At 49.5% G+C, this 18440-nt stretch overlaps 1 protein-coding gene across 8 annotated transcripts in view; it reads left to right on the top strand.

Moving 5' to 3' along the window:
• Positions 1-18440, top strand: part of TMCC1 (transmembrane and coiled-coil domain family 1) — a 109559-nt gene that overhangs the window by 62319 nt on the left and 28800 nt on the right. For 5 of the 8 annotated variants that reach the window (XM_035889456.1, XM_035889460.1, XM_035889453.1 and 2 more), the window contains one exon: positions 5352-5498. The exons of the other annotated variants lie outside the window; for them this stretch is intronic. In XM_035889456.1, the coding sequence (XP_035745349.1) occupies positions 5352-5498 (147 nt within the window). The remainder of the gene's footprint in view (positions 1-5351; positions 5499-18440) is intronic. 8 annotated transcript variants of the gene reach the window in all.

The following is an 18440-nucleotide window of genomic DNA, read 5'->3' on the forward strand; positions in this document are numbered from 1 at the left end:
GTCGTGTGTTTTCCTAAGTATCTGCCCATGCTTTCGGTCTTCTAGGAAACTGAAATACGCATGGTTTTGGCCCAAACCACAAACACGCGATGCATTTCAGCTTTAATTGAGGAAATTGCTATGAGGTGTCTTGGGGTGCGTCATCGCGCTAGAGCCAGCCTAACCACGGAGCAATTTGCCGCTAAGGGGAGCAGGCCCCTTCTTCCCCCTGCTTCGGCCGTGTGCTGCTGCCGGCTGCCCTGGGGTTGGATCCAGCAGTGGCGCAGGTGGGGGGCGTCCACCCCGCTGGTTTATCCAGGGGAGGAGAGACCGTGCAGGGAAGGGGGGAGGCGGGAGGACAGTCCACCCTTGGCTCAGCCGCCGGAGCCAGCTCGCCATGCCATGAGCATCTGGCAGGGGGGGGGACCGGCGGGGACGTGTGGAAGATGGGGTGCATGGAGGAAGGGACCAGGAGCACCCCTTTCAGTGGCAGTTTGCTGTCAGATCTGAAACGCCACCTTAAAAAAAGTTAGCAGTGGTGGCTGCTTTGGCGGCCTGAGGCAATGGAAGCGCGCTGCGCTGCTGCCTGCGGCGTTTCTCGCTTGCAGGGCGTTGCTGGAGGCACAGCGGGTTACGTCCTTGGTGTGTGTCATCAGCCAAACAGACCTTACAGGAATCTCTAAATAAATTGTTTATTTAAATTAGTTTGCAGTTACTATCAAAATGTCGATCCCTTATTAATATTCAGTGACTTGTATCATATGTACATAAGAGGCTTTGGAGCTTCTTGGCTTGTGCTAAGAGTAGAGATGAAGAAGGAAATACTGCTTTTCCTGCCAGCAGTGAGCGAAAAAGCTAAAGACTGTGCAAAGAAATCATAGTGCCTTTTCAGACTTGAAATAATTTGGTCTAAAAAGGCCGGGCAGGGGGCTCTCGTTGACCGCTGCAGTTGGGCCGCAGTTCAGGTAACGTGACTGCATCTCCCGTGTATTCATGGCTCGGCAAAGGGTCCCTGAGAACGCGTTCTCTTGCCAGGGCAAATGCTGAAGGCTGGCAGGACGCGGGAGGGACTCGGGCACCCCTGGAGCTTTGCAGCTTCGATGTTACAGGTTTTTCAAAACAAATGCCTGTTGCGTGGTCGGCTGGCAAAAATAGAAAGCTAGTTGCTGCAGGCCTTTGGTTCCAGAAATCATCAGCTATCATTAAGCTGTTTTCCACACTGAACATAACATAAACATCTGCTTTAAAAAGAAATCCTTCCTACATAAAGAGTATGGTTATAGGTCTGGTCTGGAGGAATCCTCGTTCTTCTTTGCAGCTTTTCTTAAAGCCATTGAGATTTGTGGATCTCTTCTAGTTCTTTGTTAACTACTTAATTTCTACATATTCTCCCCGAGTTTTGTTATGTAAAACACCACGAGAAGGTCTTCATTCACTGTGAAGGTCTTCACGGGGAAAAATTTCTAGTGGTGAGCTATGAGGGTCAGTAAATCAACTGTAGTGTTTCATTGTCAGTCTGTACCGGTGGTTTTATTGTCCGTCTGTATTGATAGAGGCAGAACTGTGAGGATTCAGAGAGTATCCTTGTATAAGTGTTCTTTTAGATATTTACAGTTCAGGACTGTGCTGTGTTTCATATTATCTTGCTTAATATTAATCAAATGTAGTATGTACTGCACGTCACTGATGTGTATGCAAAAATACGGTCTCCTCTTTGAGTACTTCAGTGTCAGACTGTCCAAACCCAGCAAGAGTACAAGTGGTGGCTCCCCAAAACGGCTAAGTGATACTACGTGATTGTATAGGAGATCGGCTTTGCGTACCTGAAGCACTGAACCTAGGTTATGGGCATACAGATCATCCCATTTCCTCAGGAAATACGGAACCTGGGACTGCTCTCGGAGATGCAGGAAGGGGACCTTGCTGCAGGTGTCGCCGGAGAGTTGCTGGAATGAGGCCGATGTTTATGCCACTTGTTAAACTCTGCAGTGGTATCCTTTCCGAATCTTCTTTTCTGGCAAAATAAATGTACCTTGGGTAGGTAAAAATCATGAGTTCAAATGGCTGGAATAGTATGAGTGTGAAAACCAGAGCACAGCCATTTGCAGACTCTCCCCTGGCATTGCCCTTCTCCAGTAACCCTGCTGCTGCCGGTTCCTGCTACAATAATTATCTGTGGTGTTTGGTTCTCTTCGCTGTCTTGAGAAGCCACCTCAGTCTGCATGAATTTGCGCCCAAAGAACACGATTTACGCTTGGTGAAGGAGCTGTCTGCAGCCCTTCCTTGGAACAGGTCCTGTTACTGCTGCCACGGTCATAGAATAGAACCACAGAATCGTTCAGGTTGGCAAAGCCCTTTAAGCTCCCCCAGCCCAACCATTCCCCTACCCCTGCCATCCCACCCCCAAACCCTGGCCCTCAGCACCGCCTCTGCCCGGCTGTTAAATCCCCCCAGGGCTGGGGACTCGACCCCTTCCCTGGGCAGCCCTTCTGCAGTCCTCCTGCCCTGTAGGCCCTCTGCTGATTGCAGCGTAATTCCCTCGTCAGCCGAGCTGGAAATACTCCCTCCCTCGCGCCTCAATTACTAAAAAATGCTGGATGAGTAGGGGAGAGAGACTAAATAAGAATTCTTAATTATCCGCCACAATTGCATGCTTCCGTGTCTTTGGCATGCGGTCTCCTTCCCTTCTCTCCCCATTCCGGTGTTTGTCTCCGTAGCTGTTGGGCTCAGCTGCCTTCCAGAGGAGTGGGTAACCAGGCAGATGCCTCCCAATGTGGTTCGGAGCCGTGCAGTTACTTCCTCCTCTTCATCTTCTTCAGCCCAAGCACCCTCCCTGCCTCCTCTCTGCCATAGCAGTACTTTGAGCTGTGGTTTCTATTCTGGTGCTGTTTGGTTTCCTATTCCAGGTGTTGCTTAACAGAGCCTTGTGCCATTTGCACAGCTATTTCATCTTCCAGCTAAACGAAGGGGGGAAAGCACCCAACCCAAACCCTCAGGTCTATCAGTTGTCGGTAATAAAGCTGATCTGAGATGTTTAGAGAGAGGTGTTTTAAAATTCGAAAGCTCAAGATGAGACTCGTTAGCGAACTGAGGGGAAGAGCTTTAGGTGGTTCTGCTGCACTGGTCTCGGCAGAGCAGACTTAGCCTGGTACTGGTGGTGTTTAGGGAAGGGCTCAGAACTCTGTTGCGTGGCTTGGGAAGATTCCTCACCTGGCCTTCCGTTGCCAAAGCGGCTCATATTTGCAGGTGCTTTGGTGGATGGTGCTGTGCGCCCTCTGCCTGGCAGCGTCGGCTTGGTTGCCCCTGCCCTGCACACTGTCGTTGCCTCGAGGGGAGGTGGAAGCCCACACAGATTTGCCTTGGTGAGAGGGCTTCATGCAAGTGAAATGATTGCGCTCATTTTGGAGTGTGAAGCTGGGTATGAAAATGCAGCTTTGAAGTGATTTATTCCTTACTCTGTCGTGTTGTTTCCATCGTAGTTCTCCATTCTCCTGGCGTTGCTGTTGCTCAGGTTGGTGGTTGAGTTGGGGTTAGGTGTACTCTCATTCTCCTGGGCGTTGCTGTTGCTCAGGTTGGTGGTTGAGTTGCTGGCTGGCATGGGCTGGACTGGTTTTTTTTAGCCTTCTATGTAAGCTGGGTTAAATGTATATATGGGGGAAAATAGGGTAATGGAAGGGATAAATTTTAGCGCTGCTCTCAGTGCTTCTAACTGAAACAGCTCTTGCATTTAGTTACTGCAGGCAGACCAGATGTAAGTCTTTCTCCGCTGACATGGATTGCCCACGTCCGTATCGTTCGCTGAGCTGCTTGTAGAATTGGCGCTGCCGTGTCGCTGCCGGTGGGGCTGGGGTCAGGGTCTCGCTGGCAGGCCCGCAAAGGGGTGCGGGGCTGGGTCGCCAAAGGGGTGGCGCACCCCAGCAGGGCAGGGGAGCCTGGCTGTGCCTGCTGGGGTAGGGCAGCCCCATGGCTGAAGGCTCGTCCCCATGGGCCCTGGCTGCTTGAATTGCCGGTGTCGGATGGAGAACTCAAGACTGGTTAGTGAGCCTGGGGAGAAAAGAGACCGAAGCGGCAGCTCGTCCACTCGCATACAGTCCAGGTGTAGAATCCAAGAAGCTCTGACCAGCCCGGCGTACAATGGTGAAACTCGTGCAGCTTTACAGTGCCTGTGCTTTGTTTAGCTGCTTGCGTTTTGCTGACTACGGGTGCATTAAACCTGGTTGTTCAGGCTGTTCTGTAGCTTCTGGATGTCATCCCTGAATTCATGTCACTGTTCATCTAAGGGAGAATTTTTAATACTCTTGGACACTTCTCAAGGATCCTCCTCTTCTTGCCTGCTCGTGCCCTGGCCTCTCACGATCAGGTTTCATTGGCAGTGTTTGTTTCAAGATGGTTTTGGTGATCCAACCATCTGGAATGTGTGACCTTTGTATTTTTGTTTTTAACTTTATATAATTAATGGTTTTAGCAAGGCAAAGGGAAATTTGACATTATTTAACTTCAAAGTCTAGAGAGAAGTGTTTAGAGTATCAAGATTTGTTGAAGGGCATAAATTTATCCTGTGTATGCTGAAGACTTTGTAAGTTTGGATGGCTCCGTCTCACCGGTCAGTGCAGGGATCTGATCCTGTGCCCGTGGCCTCCCCAGGCTGCCACGTCCCCACGTATGGCCGGAGCAGCAGCTTCTCTGCGGTGGAATGATGTGAAGGCAGCATTTAGCTATTGCGCTGGCATTTACCACCTGAGAGTCATTTACTGCCTCCTCCAGATGAAGGTATCAGCACAGACGAGGCGATCACTGTCTTTACCACCGAAGTTGAATGGCGTGAGCAGGCTCTGCGAGGAGCTGGTTGGTGCCGTCTGCTCGCCTGATGGCTGCTCGCAGCAGAGCTTCAGTGTCATGAGACTTCACTTCCTTCACAGCTGGTCATGCTCTATAGACACAAATGCTGTGAGGACAGTATAATTAATTACTGATAAACGATGATCTGCTGGCTGGATTCATTTGGCAGTAGATCCAAAATTAGGTATACTGAAGAATTTAAAATGCATCCCAAAAGTTGGAGAATCACAGAATCACTGAAGTTGGAAGGGACTTCTGGAGATGGGCTAGTCCAGCCCTCGTGCCCGAGGCCAGAGCAGCTGAAGCAGGTTGCCCAGGACCATGGCCTGGGTTTTGACGGACTCCAGGGATGGAGTCTGGGCGACCTACTGCAGTGGCTGCTCACCCTTGCAGTAAAAAACATGGGTGTTTGTTTTGGGATGGGGGTTTTGTTTGTTTGGTGGGGTTTTATTAATGTTTAAAGTGCCTGCATCACAACTTCACAGTGAACGGGTTCAGCACAGACAAATCTCCGATATTTGCTCTCCTTTCAGGACTCAAACTTTCTTGGAAAATCGCAGTTGATTAATGCTGTGACCCAGGAATCCCGCTGGACTGAGACTTTGAGGAACAGCATTTTGGTGATAACATGGGTTGTAAGGAAGATGCAGAGCCCTTTGTGCCCTCCTAGACTGCAGATGGTAACTGAGAGAGCGGGGGCGCGGGGGCAACTCCTGCGTGACTGCGTGTAGGGGGGCCCGCGCCCGGGGCCCGCGGTACGAGCAGATCGCCGCTCGCCCCTTCGGGGGCACGTTCCGGTTAGCGTGTGAAAAAGGCCGTTTCCTGGAGTTTCTCTAAATAGAGGTGGAATGCTCAGAAGATTTGAAACGAAAAACTCCCCTTGGTTCTGTGAAGTACAGGCAGTTTGTGCAGCACGCAGGGTCTGTAACCGCGAGGACGGCATTTTACACGTAGCGCTCTTACAACTCTAGGTATACTTTTACAAAAAATCTCCCTGCATCAGCTGCTGTCCGTCTGTCTGTGGCACGCGTTTCAGGTTACAGCCGTAGCCAGGCCAGAGTGTCCTCCGCTTGCTTCCGAGTAAACCCCATTTCTGGATTAATGGCGGCCCTGTCCCAGGGCTGATTACCCGAAAGATGGAGCAGCTTTGTGTGGAGAACGGTGCTGACACCGTGGCAGCAGCTCAGCTAGAGGCTTGCTGCGCACTACTATAAACGTTATTTCTATTAATTTCATTGCTGAAAAATTAGCAAACAGTATTTATATCACATTTTTTAGAAAGGGCAGTAAGTTGCGTTAGATACCTTGTTATGCCATGGAGAAGCAATACTTAATTATTCAAGTGGCTCGGTGGATATTTGGACTGAAACTCCATCTGCTGATGCAGAAATGAGTTCTATTTTTAACAACTGGAGGCACTCTTCTGCAGTAATTCAGCAGAGTTACTTCCGAGAGGGCGCTGCTTTTGCCTGTCTCCTGGGTGAGGTTGGCGTGTGATCGTCCGTGTACGCTCCTTGTTGGCTTACAGAAGAGCTGAGCTGTCTTCAGCTAATCGATGATGGTTTTCTTTAAAAATGAGTGGAAAAAGTCCAGTCGGGAAGCAGCAAACAACTGGGTACTTTGAGACGAGTTTAGTTGTCTCCTTCGAGGCCAGGTTTTTGAGTGGGGAGAGTTGCTGGGCAGCTGGCGATGGCACAGCGAGAAGGCAGGGCTGGGAGCCCCGCTCGCCAGCGCTCCGTCCGTGCATCGCTGCTCCCTTTGCACAGGGCTCCCGCTCCTGAGGTGGATGCCGAAGGCTGTGCGGCTGCGAAACGGAGAGGGTGCTTTATGGTGGAATTTGCTGTGTAACTTCAGCTGCCCTCGCTTAATTGCAAAGCGTCAGTCCAGATAAGCTGGGTTAATGAAAATGCTCTGCAGTGACTGTTCAGTTAACCGGGGTGATTTACCGGAAGGTCAGCGAGCGACTGCGGAGGCAGCTGAGGGCGAGATGGTGTTACGGGGCTGGGGACGGCACAGGCAGGTGCTGCCGGGAGGGAGCGTGCATCCGTCACTGCCCAGGTGGGACCGTATCATCCATCTGAGTAGTCGGCAATACTAAACGTTAGGCAGAGCCTGCCTGGTAAATGGAGAGTAAGAATGAATCCATGTGTATTGGGATGGATGCACTATGACCCTAGGAACGTACCAACCTGAGTTACACCCAAGCTTCCTGAATTAAATGTTACAATTTTTTTTACAACATGCTTTAAGTTGACCCACACAGAGACATCTGAAATTTTCTAATTTTAATTAAAAAAAGAAAAAAGAGATGGGCACAAGAAAGGACTTGCTGTCCAAATATTCAGCAGTGTGAAAGCTTAACCCAGTTTGAGGGAAAGGAATAACAAGATGAATCTGGCGCACGGTTGGATTATCAACAATTCCTCCACTGCGGTGGCTTCTGCAAAGGTTCACGTTCTCAGTATGGATTTAGAGCATGCCAGTCCTAAAAATACCTGTACGCTTGCTGAGCAAGATGATGGGACAAGATTCCTTTTAAAAGCCGATCGTAGCTACTGCTCGGTTGGCAGGGGCTGCTGTAAGAACCCGGGGTGCTTACTGGCTAGGCTTGAAATGCGTTTATTTCCCAAACCCAAGGGAGGTAGCAGGTCGGTCAGAAAACCAAGCTTGTGTTCAGACCTTGAGGGAAGCAGGGGGAGGAGCACAAGACTTGTCGTTTTGAAACCCATCTTTTGTTGTTGTCCATTTTTAAAATTATTTCTGCAGTTCTTGCACCTTTTTCATTTTCCTGTCTTTAAACGAGGCCTTTGCTTGTGTCGCTGTTGAGCGGGGCTGCTACGCAAAAGCAGAAATCAGGTAGAGCCAGGGCAATGTTTTGCGGATTGGCGTTGGAGGCTGCATCCGGGGGGCACCCTTAGGCTGGCTCATAGCAGAGCAGACTGCCCCTGAAACAGGAGCGTCGTAAACTTGTCGGTCTGCTACTGAGTAGATACTGCAAATCCAGAGAACATGCTGCTGTGCATTATCCGCGTTTGTGACTCGAAAAACGGTGAGGGAGATACACGGTGTGCTGCCTCAGCCTCGGCATCCTCCTCTGCCTCCTTGAACGAATACGGTGCAGACAGCCAGGTGGATCAGCAATCAATCAGAACATAATCCACCTGAAAACATGCCTGGTGAATAAACTAACATCTCTTACAAATATCTTCCTTTTTAAGGCTAGATGTGTTAGGGATGGATGGGGAACACAGTCTTGACTGCAGAGCAGTGAGCTATGAAGGAACCTCCTTCACTTCTTCCCCAGCAGAACAAGCTGTCTCACCACCCGACAGCGTCCCAACCCCCCCAGGTTTGCTAGCTGTGCTTACAGACTTGCTCGGGATCCATCCTGCCCGCCCGCCTTGTGCAGGAGAAGGTTCCCTGCCTGCTTCCCAGAAGAACCTCGCTCCTGTCCCACCGGGAGGGACAGGACGGGTGCATCGTCTCTCTTAGCCACGTGTCCAGTCCGGTGGCTCCTTCTGCTTTTCTCTGGGCATCCTACCTGTAACCGGGCACCCGAAAGCCGCTCGGGGGGCACCGGCCAGGGGACGGGCGTTCCGCTTGTCTCGCCTGCGACTGTGCGACGCACAAGGCTTCCGCGCGGGCTTCAGCAGGGCAGGTTTTGAACTTGTCTGCCGTTAGCTCCTTGTAACAGGAGCCTGCACGTCCTCCTGCGGCAAGTTATGGAGGAGGAGATGGTGAGGTTACCCCTTGTCCGGAGCTCCAGAAGAGGAGCAAAGCCTGTCATGCACTCCAGCAGCCTTCCTGATGGAAGGAAACGTGGGGTCTTTTTCTGTTCGAGACTATGTTGTGGTTTTTGCTTGGCTTGTTTTTTAAAATAAAATTCCAAGACCATTGCCAGCAGATGTATTTTGCTTTTTTGGTTGAATTACTCTCCAGAAAACAAGGCTCTCACTTCAGATGTGTTCCTGACAGGGTCAGCCGTGAAGTATTTTTAGCAGACTTGGTAACTCTCCTGCACTGCATTCATGCCTCACTTGCTCAGAGCTGCAGTTGCTTTCTCAAACACGCAGTCGGGGCTCCTGCCAACGCACCCGGGGTCCTGCTGCTTCGTATTACAAGGTCCTGCTTTGTCAGGGCAGAATCCAGCCTGGCGGGGCTGGGGCTGGTCTCCGCTAACGAAACTGCGGCGCAGCATGTTCGGCGGGCAGAGGGGCGCTGGGGTCGGACTGCGTGCTTCCTTCGCTGCGCGCCAGCATGGAGGGCTCGCTGCCTGCCTCCGAAACCGTACGTCCTGGGGCTTTCTCCCTTCTCAGATCAGGGTTGTGGATGCCACTGGTTTGCTAGGCAGAGCCCTGGCTCACCAGTGAATGCCCAGGATCGGCATTTTTGTTCACTGCTGCTGCTGGAGTTTGCTTTTTAAAAATCGGTCTGCGCCTGCTGCCTGTTGCGATGCCAGAGGGGTGAACTCGAGCGCCTGCTGCCCGCCCGCTAAGGAGGCTGGGGTAGAGCGGTTTCCTATGCTCTTGCTCTCTTGTAAGCAATGTTTGTGGCCCAGCTTGGGCTCAGTATTAAGATAAGGAAAACTGCTTGCACTGCTGAGGTGCTGTTTGTCTTTTAAGTGCTTGACCTGGTCTTGCCGTGGGGGTAAAGATTTTGTGTTGGAAGATTCCCTGTGAACGCAAAGAACCTGCAGTTTGAGTGGTTTAGTGATTAGAAAAGATTTCTGATACCAGAAGTCTGTGTCTTCTGGGCATATGGTTAGAGCTGCTCCAGTCATGGTGATTTCTTCCGGGGAGACTTGAGGTCGGGCTTCCTCCTCGTCGTCCTCCACAAAGTATTCTGGAATTTGTCCCAAACAGCACAGGTTGTAGAGAATTTGTCAGAAGGTGCCGTGTACAGATTTAGAGGACAGCAAGGAATGTGAAGAGCAGATGAAATGTGGCCAAGATCAACTTTGAATAATGCCTGGAACCTCCTCAGCAGGTAACGATTGTGGTTTATCAGGACAGTAAGGCAGCTCGAGGGAACTCGCTGTCCTTCGAGGCAAAAGTGCACTTTTTGCCAGCATTTCCTAGTTTCACTGGAAATATTTTGGTTGACACTTTAAAATCAGGTGGCTCATTAAGAAAACATTAAGACTCGTTAAGAGCACCCCACGGCGGTTCCCGTGCCTCGCTCTAGAGGAAGCGTCACCCACCCGTGGGTTGCTGGCAGCGCTGGCGCTGGTTCTCCCTCCCCGGCCGCGCCGTGGTGCTGTGCCCGGCTGACTTTGTGCCTTGGGCTCGCGCCTGCGAACACGGGCGTTGCTGGAAGCAGGTTCAGCTTCGCGTGGGGATCTGCTGGCGGGGGGCCTTTCCCCGGGGTGACGGCGGGTCAGTGCGGGCTGCGGGCTCCCGGGGGCAGCGGCCGCGAGTCAGCGGTGCTGGGCAGGGACGAAAAGGGGAGAATGACGCAGCGTGTTTGGCCCGCACACGCTCATTCCCAGAGGACAGAGCCGCATTGTTGGGACAAAGAAAAGTGAAAATACTAAAAGCATTCAAACTATTTTCTTTTCATTTGGGGAGCCTTCTTTCGCGGAGCACTGCTGAGTGGCCAGACCAGCGTGCAGAGCCGCCGGCATTTAAAGGTGAGCTGAGAGCAGGAAAAGAATCTTGGCTTGTGTGGGTTTTGCTTTTTTGCAGCGTTACAAGGAATGGTTTTGTGGTTTTGTTTGGGACAGCACCGAAGCTAGGCTGAGATGCCCGGAGAACTGCTATGAAGATAATTGATGCCCGATCTGTTTAACGGGAGGAAATCCTTTTAGTCAATCTGTTTTCAGCTTTTTTGTGGTACATACCCTGTTTCAGTGACTGATACTTGGGGTTTTAAAAGTTCAGCTTGCTTTGTCATCAGTTTAGCTGTGAGTATTTGGGTCTTCAGTACCTCTCCAGCAAAGCCAGGGAAGACCAGATTTTCTGCTGTTCATATTCCACAGTTTCAGGAAATGTGGGTTCAAGGGAAGAGTTTTTGTAGTGGAAAGGAGATGTTACGCGTGCTCTTTTATACGCTGTCAATGGAGAAAATAGCACAGTGCTACATACTTAAAAAACTTTTTTGTAGGTCATCTGCAAGGAAGAATTACGTATTTGTTGTTGAAAACAATTTTGAGTTGTGGGGGTTTCTTTTTTTGTAAAACAGAATAGTGGTGGGCGTTTGGTATTTTTCTGGGTTGTTTGTTTTCTTGTGGGTTTTTTGTTTTTGTTTTAATACTGCTTTGACATTCTACTTGCACCAGGGCCACCAAGAAGTATTGACCCAGGACAGTGATTTGCTGTTCAGGATGATTTGTCGCTGCTGATCAGGATGCTACAGCTTCCTCACATTAACCAAGCTATTAAATTGACAGGATATTATCAATTGGAAGCTCCACAGCTATCATTAACCCAGAGAAGATAGCTGTTAAAATAGCCAGGGCAAACAGCGTTTCCTTTTTTTTACAGAACGAGGGTCATATCCTGAACAACTTAATTGCTAATCAGATTCCCATGTACTGTGAAACATCCTGAGGTGATCATAAGACAAATGAAAAACAAATCTTAAAAACAAAACAAAACAAAACACCACAAGTCTGAAAACAGTGAGAGGGCAGCAGGGGAGAGGGAAGTCCCAGAGGCAGAGAAGCCCTAGTAAGCACATCATGGCAGGGCTCTGCCCACGGACAGGGGGCTGCTGTGATGTAATTTTGTAAGCTTCTGGACAGGATCACCGTGAGCAACGATTATCAAAGCCTGTGACTTTTGGATTGACCAGTCCATGAAGTAGCTCAGATTTTCATTTTGTTCTTTACAGAAAGGCATAAATAGGGATTGCTGTGTGCCAGCCGCTGGCTTCAGCAGCCTCTTGCACATCGCGAACCCAGAATGCACGCAGAAACGCAATCCTCATTGTGTTCAATACTCGCTGTGAAGCCTGCAAGAGCAACAGCGTTCCCTTTTGTCTGACTTGGTCCGTGTGATCAGTGGCCCTCTTCCTAGTCCGCATTCAGGTCTCGCTCCTTTATTCCAGAATACAACCCCTTTCTCTGGGATGTGTTCACATCTTATAAATCGCATTATGCAAAGCTGATCGATGGGCTTGCTGAATTTTATGTGCTGCTACCGGTGAGCTTCATCGTCCTTTCTGGTTGTAGGAGTTTTGTAGAAGTTTTACAAGTTCTGAATAGAACTGCAAATTTTCAGTTACGCTGGGACTTTCATCTGCTTCCATGGCAGAAGAGCGTTCAGAAGCGAACGAGCAGGGAGGAAAGCAAAGCCCACTGCTTTCCAGGGGAGGGACAGCTGTAAGCGGCTGTGGACGTGGGGTTCCTTTAGACATCAGGAAGTGTGTTCTGAGATTGTCCCTCACGTCTGAGCTGGGAGGAGAGCTATCAAATTCAGTGTATCCAAGCCGTTTTAATGCATGTAAGACCTCAGATATATTATTGAACGAACAAATTAGCCGATGCAGCTAGGCCCTAGTAACCCGTCATGTCGCGTGGTTACTGCGCACTTTAAGCTCATTGCAAGGTAGGAACAAAATCGTAAATCTTGATCTACAGACTTCAGTTAGGTTCAGGCAAATGCACCCTGCCCTGCAACTGCAATGGCCAAGTCGTGTTTTCAGATACCACGACTGACTCTCAGCAACTCGGTCTGTCAGCGTGGGTTCTTCGTTGACACTTTGTCACCGAATGGCAAAAACTAAACGACCGAGACTGTTGCTGAAGGATGAGAAGATGCCTTTTGTCAATTCCTTTTGTTGTTGTTCTTTTTTTTTTCTTTTCTAATAATAATAAGAAAGTGTGAGAGGGTAAAGTTTGGTAGTTCAGAAATCTTTAACAGAGTGATAACCAGAAATAATTAATTTGATCAACAGAGATCCAATAAAACTGAGAGCTGACAAGTGAAATTTTGTTTAAAGGAAGCGAAAGCGATTTCAACCAGAGCTGTTTGCCTTTCCAGGCTGTTACTGGAACAAACATAGTGTTAAGACCAAAATAAATGGGTTTGGGGGGTGGGTGCATTCTGTATCAAACTTACATCAGACGCTGTGACGACGTTCATGGCAGCAGCATTGAAAAATGAAACACTGAGCCTACTTGGAAACTTTCCATTCCATCACTGTGCAGTTTTTAGGTTGCAGCTTTATTGGTAAACATAATCCTTTATGCAGACTGGGCATTCGGCCTCGATTGCGGTTTCCGCTGAACCAGAGTGATGTTGCATAGCACGCAAAAAGTCTTTATTTTGTGTTTTACCATGCCAGGAAGAAGGAACATCATTTTTTATACGCAGATTTCTGATAGGTGAACCAATTCATTGCTTATTAAAAAAAACCCCCAAAAATAAAACCATTTAAAGGCTATCACCCATTTACTAATCAGGTATATTACATCTTAGACTGCGTCTGAAATTGGAACCGGACTGTGAATGCTCAAGTTTTACATTTGGTGCCATCTAGTTTTCAGCAGAGCTGTGGAAGTCGACACGCACAGAATGAGCGACGCTGTCGAGCCGCTCGCCGCGCTGCCCTGTGTGCGGCGTGGCCATAGTGCGGCCCGTGGGACGCCAGTGGCCGCCTGTTGTGGTTCTTGGGGACGGGGAACGAGTGGGATTTAGTGCAGCTTGGCATGTCCTTTGGACAGAATTCTTTAATGTTCCGTTCTCCCTTGGGAAGTGGAGCTTAATCAGTGCTAACAAATCAATGTATTTGGATCATAGCATGAATAGCTGGAGTAGACAAGCTCAGGAAAAACTTTTAAAGTCTCTCCATGATAGGTTATAAATATTGAGAAGTCCTTTTCTAAACGGACATCATTTCAGCCATGTATGTGGATCTGGCCTAGTGGCAATGTGGCAGGCAGCAACCAGATTTCTCTCATCGTTACTGTGGGAAAGCCGATTTGATGGAGCAGTAATCAGGCAAATGCCCTTGGAAGGTGTCCTTGATGTCCACAGCCTCCTGAAGGACGATCTGCCCATGCATAGGCAAGTGTTCTCGCTACCCTGGTTCACGGAGCCATCTGCTGGCTAATACCAGCTCCGGTGGTGGAGCGTGGTCGGGCAGAACGTGAGCTCCGAGCTGCGTCATCGCAGCCTGCCGTCGTCTCTTCCTCGAGACGCAGAGCAGTGGGACTGCCTGCGAACCCGGGTACAAACAGCACCATCAATACAGCCGCGCTTCACGCCAGCACTGTGGGGTGCAGTGTGCATGGCCTAACCTCTCTCTCTCGTCGTTAAGTGTAATAGAGACATTTGGAACGCTTCTGGAGAGGTACGTGGGGAGAGGAAGGGCTGTTTCTCTTACGGTGATTAAAACTGGGGCAAGAAACTGCAAACAGTAACCCGGGAAGCAAGTCCTCTGCAGAGCACCCTTTGAGTGAAATCTAAACCCAACTTTATCCCAGCAGGTGTGTACAGAGGAGGGGAACTCCAGTTCTGTGCAGTGACTTTGAAGTCTAGGAGCTTAAATTAGAAGGTAAATGCTAAATAATGCATTACCCTAAAGTGCCTCTGGTCCAAATGGTACCTTATACCATTGGGTTATCGCAGCTCTTGCAACACACAGGGGTTTGTGATTTGGATATCCCAGCGGGAACACTGGGGTGGCTTTAGCCCTGGTCCCTGGGCGGTAAGCGTGGGAACAGGCTGCCTGTCGGCTTTCAGGTTTGGGGGTTAATGTGGATCTGGGAACAGGCTGTCGGCTTTCAGGATTGGGGGTTAATGTGGATCAAGCCCAGATGTCTGAGGTGGGGTGGACTCGCAGCTGTGCAGAAACTTACTGATCACCCCAGAATGAACCAGAAGGCCCGAGGCAGATGCCTGATACCACTGAGGTTATTGATCCAGAGTGGCGTTTGAGTATTAACTCTTCACCAGCAATAGAAAGTTCTAGTCAATAAAGGCAAATCTTGTGGCTTTGAATTTGCCATAATCTGTGTTCATTTTAAGTCATTTAACTTTTCTACCTGCTTACTTAAGCCAAATTTTGTAAATTAATTAACTGGGTAGATACTCTTATATCCTGTTAGTATGCATCGGTAAGTTCAGAGGATAAAAATCTCATCACTAAGTGTTGCCCATTCTAGGAGTTCTGTAAATCTAGTGAAATTACGAATTCAAAGTTAACCATAACCAATTTCTGTATCTGGACAAAACTTAGAAGTGAACATCCAGCTAAAATTTGAGAGTTCTTAAATATTTAATATATCACGTATTGCAGAAACAGATGCAAAGATTCAACGAGGTATTTAAATAAAATTATTTTGAAACTCCATTAGTTCCTTCCGCTCCTTGCCAAAGTCTGGTTTCATGGTGTTCCATCTGCACTGAGGCAGGGGAAGACATCGATGCCTCCTACCAAGAGTCGTCCTTGTTCAGCTTGAAGTGCCGATAAGGTTGTCGGCAGCTGCAGAATGGGCACAAAACCTGGGCTGCAATGGCTCATCGGGTTGTATTTTCAGCATTAATTGTCAGTAGTTGGCTTTTTGAGATCTTTACCTGAAGACTTAGTGCTTTACCCTCTGTGGAGAGAAATAGCAGGTAATGTGGCCCATGTTAAACCTTCGCCAAAACTATCGTTGTGTTGTGTCATTTTGTTCTAAAGGTTCCTTTTATTTGTCCCAACAAAGAAGGTTTTTGAAGTCAGTGGTTTTTTAGGGTGATCCTCCTTGTCCTGAAGCCCTCGTGCTTTGACACCAGGGGTAGTAGCTTGTAAAGAGGTTAGGAGGAATGGTTTCCTTTCCCAAGAGAGAATACCTGTTTGTGGGTCCAGAGCTCTGTTGAGCATGACAAAGGAGGGCCCTTTCTCCTTCCTGTTTTTCTTTCCTCTTCCAAATTTTACCAAGCTGATATTTTCAGTGTAGCTCTGATCCTTTTAACCCAAGTACAAGGAAAACTGTACTCGGAAAAGTAAGACCTGCAAATAAGCAGTGATGCGACAGCAGCCGGTGATGGCCACCGTAGAGGCTGTGGGATGGGAAAACTCTGCAGTTCGTCATCCTGTCGTGCAGCACTTCCCAAACCGAGGTGAAACGTTCTGAGGAGATGAGTCGAGTCATCTATTGCAGCTCCCTGTCCTAAGGATCCCATTTACCTTGACGTGGAAAAAGCCAGGAACAAGCTAATGGAAAGGGAAGGAGGCTGACATTTTTTGTCGATGGGCTCAAGTGCCGTATTGAGAATAAGGTTTGCAGTGTTAGTAAGGGGTGCAAGTTGGTTCCTGAAGATCCGTATCTCTGGGGAGCCCGTGTTTTGGTGAAGGGGTTAAACTGCTTGAGCATCTTCCTGCCTGGCGTCTGTCTACACAGGGTCCTTTGGAGCCGGAGTGATCCCGAAGTGCGCTGTGAAGCGGGCGTTCTGTACTCCTTGTGTAGAGGCACAGTCATCTGGATTTAGCTAGGGGGGATTTCCTAGTTCAGGTAGAAGAAAGCTGAGCCTGTTAGGTTTCAAGCAGATCAGGAGAATTATGAATTCTTTGGGCTTTAGAAAGAATGTTTTCTTTCTGAAGTCCTCAAAATCAGTTGACTGATGTGGAGAGCACAGCCCCAGCTGAACACTGGCAATGTTGGCTGATTTTGATGAGCTTTGCTTTTAGTCCCGGAGCTCCGTGCTTTGTGGCTGACGCACACCCCCATTTGAACTGGCAGAAACCCCACGCTACACAATATAGATTATTAATTTGAAAACTTTGACAATGTTTGCAATGGTTCTACTATTTTACAGTTGCAAGTGGATAAAAGTAAAGTATACAATGTACGGTTTGAATGTATTCTGATAAATACTCTTACTATGTTTAGCTTGGATGTGAAAAGGTTGTACCTGGTATTGCAGTGTCTTAACATGCGGTGCTCTCCAAGGTGAGCAACGGGGTTGAGAAACCCAAACCATGAAGCTTCAGAAACGGCGACGTCCCAAGCTTGACAGGTCAAGGTTATATCGTGTATATCACATAAGCTAGCAATTCGTGGATCTGATTTTTCCCTGAAGGGTGCCCACGGCACTTGCAGTCGTGCTGTGGGTGCACCTGGAGCACCGGCAGCACCGGTGTGCAGCCGCGCTCCCGCAGGCGCTTGGCCCCGGCAGCACGGGGCCCGGTGCGGGGTACCAGGGCGGCAGGTCCGGGGTGCCAGGGGCAGCCCCCCCGAGCCCAGTTGTGCCCCCGCGGTGCCCAGCCCTGGTCCTGGGCCCTCTGCCCCTGGCGCCTGCGGAGGACAGGGAGCCACATCAAGGCTGTCCTGCTACAGTGCTGGCCCAGTTCTCTTCTGGTAATTATGGTCTGCCTCTGCAGGCTCCTCTGCTGCCTCAGTGTCGGGGTTTTGTCTTCCCATAGCTGTCACTTCTGTGCCCCCGTTTTCCCAGTTTCACTGATGCAGCGCGCGCGCGCTGTCCAGTTGTTGCTATGAGGACCTTGCTAACGCTGGCTTCTCTTCCCGCCAGCTGGACGTGCCCCTCGGGTGTTCCAGAGAGGCATTTCACCCTATTTCGCCATGCTGCAGACGGGGGAGAGGGTGTGGAGGTCGCCTTTCTTCCGCAGGCTAAGCTCCGCTTTGGGGAACAGCACAGTGGAGGAATGAACACAACTCGGTTCTTGAATTTTCCACCAGTTTCTCACTCTCTTGCTTCATATTTTGCGTAACTTAATATTTGGCAGCATTCAGATTTCCCCAAATATGCGTATCTAGCCCCTACTGTATTTTTTCCCTAAACTTCTTGGTTTTAAGGGGTCTTGGAAAGAGTTTTCGTCTTGTTATAGGGGTCATATGAGCATCTAATCTCCGTAAGTTTTTAAGCTGCATCAAAGCTCATTTGCCTGCCCGCCTCCATCCCTCCTCTCTCCAGTTTTACTGAGTAACTTCAGCAAAGAAATGCTGCAGAATGCAAGCGAGCTCCCCGGGGCCGCACCTCGCTTGCTGCTGATGCAGCCGGGGACTCGCTGGCAGAGGCCAAGGGAAGGTGCGGGGACAGCGCCCGGAGCGGCCAGGGGCTGCGTGCCAGCGTGGCTGCTCCGTGCCCCCATCCCCTCCCCGCCCTGCTCGATTTACGGGCTTGGACCCCTGGAACATCCGTGTTCCCCCCACGTTGCTGAGGCCTGATCCCATCATCTGGCTTCTGCTGTGGCAGGTCTTGGCTTCTTCTGTTCCTGGCTTTGGGGGGATGTTTCTGTTTCCTTGTGGATATAGAAGTGTGCTTGTAACAGCCCGGAGCATCAGTGCACATCAGTGCTTTGGGAGTGTAACAGGACTCGCTGAAGAAAACATGCATTGCTCTCTGACGAGGAGTGGAACCGATTTCTCCTAATGGAGGTGATACTCAGCCTGGTAGGTTGGTCTGGGTTTCACTGCTCTGTAAAGCTCGTGAAGGCTGTGTGATTATATGAAGAACAACAACGAGCATATTTTAATGTATTTGCATGGATTTCTTTGTTGCTTTATTTGGTGACGTGGTCTGTCTGATCATTCTATTGGGGTTGAAGCCCTGTGAATAGGGCTGGGTGGTACCCAACATAAACCGCTTCCTGAACAGGGCCGACGACATTCCGTACGAGGGATTTTACCTCCCCCCTTCCCCTCTGTTGGGTAGCTCTGCTGGCATTGTAGGGAA

The sequence above is a fragment of the Egretta garzetta genome, unplaced genomic scaffold, assembly GCF_000687185.1.
Source record: "Egretta garzetta isolate BGI_Z169 unplaced genomic scaffold, ASM68718v1 scaffold332, whole genome shotgun sequence".
Classification (NCBI taxonomy): domain Eukaryota; kingdom Metazoa; phylum Chordata; class Aves; order Pelecaniformes; family Ardeidae; genus Egretta; species Egretta garzetta.